The sequence below is a fragment of the Brachyistius frenatus genome, unplaced genomic scaffold (assembly GCF_029030835.1).
Source record: "Brachyistius frenatus isolate BFR_SWC_R1_liver_20210118 unplaced genomic scaffold, ASM2903083v1 Contig_79, whole genome shotgun sequence".
NCBI classification, from domain to species: Eukaryota; Metazoa; Chordata; class Actinopteri; family Embiotocidae; genus Brachyistius; species Brachyistius frenatus.
In genome coordinates this window covers 507501-517500 of record NW_027210678.1, presented here as the reverse complement: position 1 = coordinate 517500, position 10000 = coordinate 507501, and the positions used below count along the sequence as shown (strand labels likewise).

The following is a 10000-nucleotide window of genomic DNA, read 5'->3' as shown; positions in this document are numbered from 1 at the left end:
ATCATGCTGTCCATCTCCATCTTTAAACCGCTGCTGCTTCTTTTATCACCGTTTAAAATCCATCAAAGCTCCAGAAATAAAAGGCAGAGAGGGAAACAGAGACTTCAAAAATAAAAAACTCCTCCGTCGTGGAGCAGACGCAATCAAATCATTTGGTTACACGAGTTCAGCTCCCGATAAGGAAATAAGTTTGGAGGAGAAGATCGGAAGGAGCTGAATGTTAAATTAACCAAGAGGAGGAAATTACAATTATGTTCGTCACACATGATGTTTGAAAGAGAAACTATTAATATTACAAAGTTTTCCTTTAGTTTGAAAAGGATATGAAGCCTTAATAGAATTTAGTTGGAGCTGCTGAAACTTAAAGATGTTTCATATATTAATATTTATATAGTTTGATGTAGCAGAGACTTAAAACTGTCACCACACAAATATCCTATAAAGTTTTATAATTATTGATCAGATTTTCCCAACAACAACAACCACAACAACGATAACAGTCAACAGACAGCTGCATCACCAACGTGCGTCGTTACCATGGCAACCCATGCAGGCAGGTTGGTGATGTCTGGACACAGTGAGGACAGTCTATCCTGAAGATGCGATCTGAGACAGATCTGGCTCCCATTGGCCTTGTGGACGTTTGAATATTATGTGATGGAGTTCAAACTGTAATTCGTAATTCTATATTTGTATTGGAAATTATAATAACTTTGTGTATAAAATAAAACACGAACAATAATCTTTAATTGGATGTTGTTGTTTTGTTTGTTTTTTAAAGAGGAGCAGAAAAGTTGGACTTCAGACTGATCCTGATCTCACACACACACACACACACACACACACACACACACACACACACACACACACACACACACACTCGTCCAGCTGTGTAATAATCCAGTGCAGACAAAGGGAAACCTCGTGATAACGATCTTGTAACGGATCAGATGGGTTTCATTTAATTTCTCCTCCTGCTCCTCCATCTCTCTCCTTCTCCTCCTTCATCTCTCTCCTTTCTGCTCCTTCATCTCTCTCCTTCTGCCTGCCCCTCCATTTCTCTCCTTCATCTTTCTCCTCTTGCTCCTCCATCTCTCCTTCTGCTCCTCCATCTCACCTTCTGCTCCTCCATCTCTCTCCTCCTGCTCTCACACACACACACAACACGCACGCGCACACACACACACACACACACACACACACACACACACACACACACACACGCGCACACACGCGCACACACACACACACACACACACACACACACACACACACACACGCACGCACACACACACACACACACACACACACACACACACACACACACACACACAAGGCTCATCATGCTACTTTTAATTATTTCCATTTGACCGTGCAGCGTTTTTTTTAGTTTTTTTTAAGTCCAATTAAAGCTCTGGAGTCTGTGGAGCTGATTCTCAGTCTTTAATGCTCCAATCAGTACAGTGTGGCTCTAATGGCCGAGGTCAGAGGTCAACTCATCCTCAGGCACTCATGCAGGAAATGTTCATCAGAGGTTCAGATGATAAAACTCACTGAAGACGAGAACACGTTCAGCAGCTCTGTGATTTCACTACGAACCTTTAATTTTGTGTCTCCATGACAACAGACTGAACTGGAAGACCAACATCAACGCTGTCTACAAGAAGGTGATGAGTCGACTCTTTTTCTTGAGGAAACTTCGATCCTTCAATGTGTGCAGCGAGATGTTGGAGATGTTCTACCATCTGTTGTGACCAGTGAACTGTACTTCGCTGGGGTCTGCTGGGGATGGGGGGGGGGGGTGGAGGGGGGGGAGGGGGCATTGGAGCCGGAGACACCAACAGACTTAATAAACTGGTGAAGAAGGCCGGCTCCATCATTGGCTGCAAACTGGATAGTCTGGAAAAGGTGGTGGAGAGGAGGACGCTGAGGAAACTATTGTCCATATTGGATAATCCTGACCACCCTCTCCACCTGCTGCAGGGACAGAGGAGGACGTTCTCCAAAAGATTCCTCCAGCTCCGCTGTCACAAGGACAGATACAGGAGATCATTCCTGATACAGGAGATCATTCCAGATACAGGAGATCATTCCAGATACAGGAGATCATTCCAGATACAGGAGATCATTCCTGATACAGGAGATCATTCCTGATACAGGAGATCATTCCAGATACAGGAGATCATTCCTGATACAGGAGATCATTCCTGATACAGGAGATCATTCCTGATACAGGAGATCATTCCAGATACAGGAGATCATTCCAGATACAGGAGATCATTCCTGACAGGAGATCATTCCAGATACAGGAGATCATTCCAGATACAGGAGATCATTCCTGATACAGGAGATCATTCCTGATACAGGAGATCATTCCAGATACAGGAGATCATTCCAGATACAGGAGATCATTCCTGACAGGAGATCATTCCAGATACAGGAGATCATTCCTGATACAGGAGATCATTCCTGATACAAGAGATCATTCCAGATACAGGAGATCATTCCAGATACAGGAGATCATTCCTGATACAAGAGATCATTCCAGATACAGGAGATCATTCCAGATACAGGAGATCATTCCAGATACAGGAGATCATTCCTGATACAGGAGATCATTCCTGATACAAGAGATCATTCCAGATACAGGAGATCATTCCAGATACAGGAGATCATTCCAGATACAGGAGATCATTCCTGATACAGGAGATCATTCCTGATACAAGAGATCATTCCAGATACAGGAGATCATTCCAGATACAGGAGATCATTCCTGATACAGGAGATCATTCCTGATACAAGAGATCATTCCAGATACAAGAGATCATTCCAGATACAGGAGATCATTCCAGATACAGGAGATCATTCCTGATACAGGAGATCATTCCTGATACAAGAGATCATTCCAGATACAGGAGATCATTCCAGATACAGGAGATCATTCCTGATACAGGAGATCATTCCTGATACATGAGATCATTCCTGATACAGGAGATCATTCCTGATACAGGAGATCATTCCAGATACAGGAGATCATTCCAGATACAGGAGATCATTCCTGATACAGGAGATCATTACTGATACAGGAGATCATTCCAGATCCAGGAGATCATTCCAGATACAGGAGATCATTACTGATACAGGAGATCATTCCAGATACAGGAGATCATTCCTGATACAGGAGATCATTACTGATACAGGAGATCATTCCAGATACAGGAGATCATTCCTGATACAGGAGATCATTCCAGATACAGGAGATCATTCCAGATACAGGAGATCATTCCTGCCCACTGCAATAAGACTGTACAATAACTCACCTCTGGCAAAATCCATCACAGTACAATAACACTGTTGACTGTGTTTCTTGGTTGCTTGTATATTATATATATATATATAGATATATACTGTACTGTATGTATATATATATATATATGTTGACTGTGTTTATTGGTTTGTTGTATATAATATATATAGATATATAATGTACTGTATATATACTGTATATACTGTGCATTTTATATTTTATATTTATATTTTTTACTGCTATTTACTGCTATTTTATTTTATTACTTTTCTATTATATTATTCTATTCTATTATTTTATTCTATTGTTTCTATTATTGCTCCTGTATGTATGCTGCTGTGGCGAAAAAATTTCCCCTCGGGGATTAATAAAGTATATACCTACCTACCTACCTACCTAATTTAATATCTCCTCTGGATGCATGCATTTTAATTTGAACTGGACACACACACATACACTCACACATACACACACACACACTCACACACTCACACACACACACACACACACACACACACACACACACACACACACACACACACACACACACACACACACACACACACACACACACACTGAATGTAAACATTATTATTATTAATGATACATGTTGTTGGAGGTTCTCGGAGACTCTGTTGTGAATCAGAAGCGACTGTATTCGGTCCCTCAGTGAGCACCCGGCTCTGACGTCCCATCATGCAGCGTGTTGCTCTGCAGGATGAAACTTCCAGAATCTGAGGCTCCGCTGTCGAAGCTCATCGGAGAGCTTTTCTTTCTGTTGGATGACTCAGAGAGGAATTACACAACTGTTAGAGGGCGCACAGAGGAGAGCTTCAAACTAATGATTTATTTCATATACGATGTGTTACTGCACCGAGTGAGGAGTCATCGGCCGGGAGGACGGAGGAGGAGCTCAGAGGGACCTGCTGCAGGGTCCTGCTGAAACATGTTGAAGAACCCGACTCTGCTGTTGAATTTAAAATCATGTTCAGAGATTTTCTGAGGGACCGGAGACCCCAGAATGCTCTGGAGCCTCATGAGGCCTCATGGTGCTTCATGGATCCTCAAGGAGCCTCATGAGGCCTCATGGTGCTTCATGGATCCTCAAGGAGCCTCACGGAGCTTCACGAGGCCTCATGGTGCTTCATGGAGCCTCATTAAACCCACTCTGGGTGTAAATCTTTGCTGATGGACTCCTCCTCTTCCTCCTCCTCCTCCTCTGCCTCTGTTTGTCCTCAAACATCCCTCATGTCAACAGATTAGGACTGAACCCACTGTCTCTTCCTGTCTTCGTCTCTCTCTGCCTCCATCTCTTAGTTTCTGGGCCTGTCTGTTTACATCTGCACATCGGATCTGTTCTGGGGACGGGGGGACAGGGGACGGGGGGATGGGAGGAGGGGAAGGGGAATGGGGAGGGGGGAAGGGGGTAGGAGGACTAGTAGTAGGAGTCTGTTTGAAGATCCCAAACAGACAGAATCACCTGGAGAACCCAACAGAACATCAGACTGCAGCTTCATGTAGAGACTCACTGTGATCAGTTCTGTTCTCTCATATTCAGTTCTGTTTGTGTTCTCTGCTGGTCAGGTTCTCTGCTGGTCAGGTTCTCTGCTGGTCAGGTTCTGTGCTGGTCAGGTTCTCTGCTGGTCAGGTTCTCTGCTGGTCAGGTTCTGTGCTGGTCAGGTTCTCTGCTGGTCAGGTTCTCTGCTGGTCAGGTTCTGTGCTGGTTAGGTTCTCTGCTGGTCAGGTTCTCTGCTGGTTCTGATCTGCTCTGTTGTCTACTTGTTTAGTTCTCCTTTATGTTCCTCTGTTGTACTCGGCTCTGATCGTTCTGTGTTCGAGTCTCATTTGTTCTCCTCTTCTTTGTTATTTTCTACTTTGTTCTCCTGTTCTTTGTTCTGGTGTTCTGGTGTGGTTCTGTTCTGGTTCTGACCACCTTTTCCTCGGTTCTCCTTTGTTCTTCTGTTCTGCTCTCCTCGGATCTCCCTCTGTTGTTTTTCATGCAGCTGAGAACTGACACGCTCGGAGATTAAACGCCAATTAATCTGATCTGCTCAGATTATTGATTGATTGACAGGTTGACGATGATGTCATCACGTCTGATCTGACAGGTCCTGATCTTCAGGAGATGTTCTGGTCTCTTCTGTCTGTCTGTGGTTCATCACACCGCCGGCCTGCAGCACCGGGACCCAGGTGGTGAGGCAGGTACACACACACACACACACACACACACACACACACACACACACACACACACACACACACACACACACATGCACGGCTGAACTGTTCACATCAGGCCACCTCAATTAATCATCTGTCTCTGGAGCTGTGACTCAAAAACACACACACACACACACACACACACACACACACACACACACACACACACACACACACACACACACACACACACACACACTCTCTGTCATCGGTGTGTGTGTGATCGATAAACAGGGAAATTAATATCAGTAATGACTCCTCTGTGTGTGTGTGTGTCTCTTTGAGGTAAAATATATATATATGGTTTTTTTTGCCACCTGAACATTTGCAGCGGGGCCGCGCGCACGGCCACGAGCACGCGAGACTCTACCTGCATGCTAAGAGGAGTTTGTACTGGTGTGTATTATCTCTCTCTCTCTCTCTCTCTCTCTCTCTCTCTCTCTCTCTCACACACACACACACACACACACACACACACACACACACACACACACACACACACACACACACACACACACACACTGATGACATGCACGTGTCTACCGCCGTGTGTGCACGCGCCTGTGTTGTAAATTGATCCGGTGTGACTCATGTTAAACCCGGTGAGCAGACCGAGACGCGGATCCTCGCCTCATCAATCATCCCCGGCTGGCAGCTCATGCGCAGTGTGTGTGTGTGTGTGTGTGTGTGTGTGTGTGTGTGTGTGTGTGTGTGTGTGTGTGTGTGTGTGTGTGAGAGAGAGAGAGAGACTCTATGTGTGTGTGAGAGAGAGAGAGAGAGAGTGCACGCGCCTGTGTGACCCACACTGCGCTTTTGCCGCTGTGTCAGCCGGATGTGTCCGTTCATGCGTCCAAAGGTCACGTCACAGCGCTGCGGTGCGCAGATGCTGCACATCTCCCGCAAACTGCAGAGACGATGTCCAGAGCAGCTCACTCTCTCTCACTCTCTCACTCCGGGCTTCAAACACAAACTTCCCGCTGCCTCGTGCCTCAGCCGGCTCGTGCGCGTCACTCACCTTGGTTCACGGTGATCACCAAACTCAGCAGCCACAGAGCTGCCATGGTTCAGCCGCGCGCGCTCAGCTTCCTCCCGTCGGCTCCCCAAACAGGCACCATCAATTCAGCGGGAATCCTCCGGGAGTCACGAGAGAAGGAAGCAGAACAACAAAGATGAATCCTCTTCCTCCTCTTCCTCCCTCCTTCCTCCAGCTGCTCCTTCTTCTTCTTCTTCTTCTTCTTCTTCTTCTTCTTCTTCTTCTTCTTCTTCTTCTTCTTCTTCTTCTTCTGTTTCTGTGGAAAATGAATCTCCACTTTGTTCCGCGCTCAGTCTGCGTCTCTCCTCTCTGCGCTCCGGATTCATTTAAAACAGCTCTGAATTCCTCGCTCTGCCCCCCCCCCCCCCCTCCCGCCCCTCCTCCTCCTTCTCTACTCCTCCTCTCCTCCTCCCTCATACAATCAGGAGCACACACCCCCTCCCTCATCTACCTCCTCCACGCCTCCAAATCTCCCTCTCAGACTCCGCAGAGAGGAGGAGGAGGAGGGGGAGGAGGACGCCCAGCGGCCAAGAGGAGAACTGCACCTCGAACAGAACCAGAACCGGCTGAACATCCTGCTGCAGGGAGATGGAAATGTTTCAAAGTGTGAAAATAAAAGTCCAACAAATAAAATCTGCGGTTAAAACATTCATTAAAGGAACACTCAGATTTTTACATGGAAAGTTTCTATTATAGAAACTTTGAATGAATTCAGATCAATTAAATACCAAATTGAGACTTCTGTTCTGACTTTACATGAGACGTCTCTGTGTTTCTGTCTTTTCTTTTTCAGCGTACAGAGAAATGATGGAAATAAATCAAAGTTGATTCATGTCTTTTAGGAGCTCCTCGTCCGTCTCTGAAGACAGAGATTAAAACAGTCACAGGTTGAAATATCACCCTTGGTCCATCTAACAAACTGCATCGCCATGGAAACAGGATGACATTAAAAGAAGACGTCCTGACTGTTCGACTGAAACTCTTTTTGTTTTATTTCTGTTGTTTTAAGACTGAAATGATAAAAACTATCACTGTAATGTTATAATCTTTTAACCTCGTCATTATTGTACAGTGATATTGTCAGCAGTTTATTTTCTATGACATTGAAGTTTATTATTTTTCTCCAGTGTGTTTACTAACTGAACTTCAAGAGCATCTTTTAGTATTTAAATATTTAAAAAAAAGTAAACATCATAATAACACATATTGAATTGCAGCTCCATAATTTCACTGTCTGTAAATCCAGAAACATATTCAGTATGAACACATTTAAAAATAATATAATTCTCCAGCTGCAACAACAGCATCGTTTTTATACTCTGAATACGTTTTTATCTAAAGACGATAAAAACACGACCTGTCTGCAGAATGTACTCTGTAATTAACTGCAGCATGTGGACAATAAAGCTGATTATTAAGCTCCACAGCAGCGTTAACATGTTGGAACAATTTTCTGTAAACCGCAGAGCAGACTGGAGGAAGATGAGTAAAAAAGAAACCACAAAGAAGGAAGGAGGGAAAAGATCAACAGAGGAAAAACAGCATTACTTCATAATGAAGTTTGTATTTAATAAGAAACAGTTTGCTGCCAGTGTGGAAGGTAATTCAGTAGAATTTAGAGAGAAACAAACAGGAGGCTGTGATTTACTCGGTCACACCGCCCTCTGGTGGACAACTCCTGTAACAGCACTACTCCAATAAGAACCTGTTGATATTTTACACATATTTCTGATTCATTCATCATATCTGTTACTGAAAATAAAATGTTTTGTGCTGAGCAAGAGATGAACTTTATTAGGATTTATAAATGCATGCATCTCTCCACTTATGTATGAATATTGTATTTGAATACTTTGTGAATATTTCAGATCTGATCTGTGAGCAGAAGAATCAGCAGCACACGGCTGAAATTAACCCAAATGCATGTTTATTGAAGTCAACAACTCAACTCGTATTTTAACAAAAAAACAACCAAAAAACGTTATGAACAAAGCAGCCAACCGGCACCAACCCACCACAGCATGCGGCTGGGTCTCACCTTGATGACATCATCAGCCATAGTACAAACGAACATACATGACAGCACTGCTCCCAGGTGATATGGAGGTTTATTCAAAAGGAAGACTTCTCATCCAAAAACAAAGACGCTGAGAATGAAACACACGTACGAGTGTCTGCAGTGTGTTCGGGTCGATTCGCGCGCACACACACACACACACACACACACACACACACACACACACACACACACACACACACACACACACGTACAGATGTGTGTGTGCAGAGTGTGTTTGCAAGAGAAAAAGCAACACCATACTAAACATGAAAGTTTATCCTACACATGAAATTATATAAAAATGTTGTTGAAACAATCAAAGATCCACAAACTAAATGTTCTGAACTTCAAGTTTTGGGAAAAATATAATTGAAAGAAAAGAAAGTGATGATCGACTGAAGTGAAAGATTCTGCACATCTTCTACAAAACATAAGAAGAGGTGAGCGACCGCCTGAAGAAGAGGAGGTGATGAAGCTGCTGTCTGCCGACACCTGCTGGCAGCCGGCCGCCACTGCAGCGATGAAACGGGCCTAACTGGGACACGGGGACGTCTGCAGATCAGAGGACGGCTGCTCGTCTCAGGAGAAGCCCGTCGGCACCTCTCATCTCCACGACTATCTACAGTTTCCAACATGCAAGCTACATGCTAGCACACGAACGAAGACGAGGGACAGGACGAGGAGCTACAGGAGACACGGGTCCAACAGCAGGACGCGGGGCGTCCTCTCTGCGGTCAGAGCAGGTTCGGTACCAATCAGAGGGGACGGGCGGCTGAGACACGGAGACGCTCCTCTGGTCTGCAGGACAAACGTGAGACAGACGGCTTCACTACAGCACCACCCCGAGCTCCACCTGAACTCCACCCGAGAAGAACAGAGCAGCTGCTTCAGGTCACATGACCCCCCGGAGAGCAGCTATCCACAGACGTTAGCACGTTGATGTGTGTGTGTGTGTGGGGGGAGGGGGGGGGGGGGGGGGTCCCTGAACGTTCCCAGAGAAGGTGTAGAAAAAACATCAGACAGATTTGTCTGCACAGAGCCTTCATCTTCATCATCATCTTCATCATCGTCATCATCATCGAACCTACTTCTACTGTACGTCTACGTGACGTCTGGATGAGAGACAGCAGCAGCAGGGAGACATCGATCGGAGACGGAGGAGACGGAGGAGTGATAAGGAGGAGAGAGGAGGTGAAGGAGGATCAGGACGCAGACAGATGATGGATTAAAGAGGGAAACAGACGAGCGGGTCAGTGGGGGTGAAGCTCCGCCTCCCTCTCGGCTCGCTGCCCGGCGGACTGAACGAACCCGACTGGCACCGGACCGTCTGGAGCCTCTTAGTGAGATTGGAATCAGTTTCTGAGGGCAGCTCGCCCTGCCA

General features: G+C 45.4%; 2 protein-coding genes across 4 annotated transcripts in view; both read right to left on the bottom strand.

The window, feature by feature from the left end:
- The window catches only part of kirrel1b (kirre like nephrin family adhesion molecule 1b), a 51937-nt gene extending 45188 nt beyond the window's left edge, over nucleotides 1-6749 (bottom strand). Inside the window, exon 1 of one of the 3 annotated variants that reach the window (XM_069708880.1) lies at nucleotides 6543-6749. In XM_069708880.1, the coding sequence (XP_069564981.1) occupies nucleotides 6543-6588 (46 nt within the window). In that variant the 5' untranslated portion in view covers nucleotides 6589-6749. Of the gene's footprint in view, nucleotides 1-3914; nucleotides 4708-6542 lie in introns of those variants that run through there. The other 2 variants (XM_069708878.1, XM_069708879.1) reach the window with 2 other exon arrangements.
- A 1716-nt stretch (nucleotides 6750-8465) lies between these two features.
- cadm3 (cell adhesion molecule 3) overlaps nucleotides 8466-10000 on the bottom strand; it is a 77516-nt gene continuing 75981 nt past the window's right edge. The window contains exon 10 of the mRNA XM_069708888.1: nucleotides 8466-10000. This exon is cut by the window's right edge and continues 2060 nt beyond it. The gene's annotated coding sequence lies outside the window, so the exon portion shown is untranslated.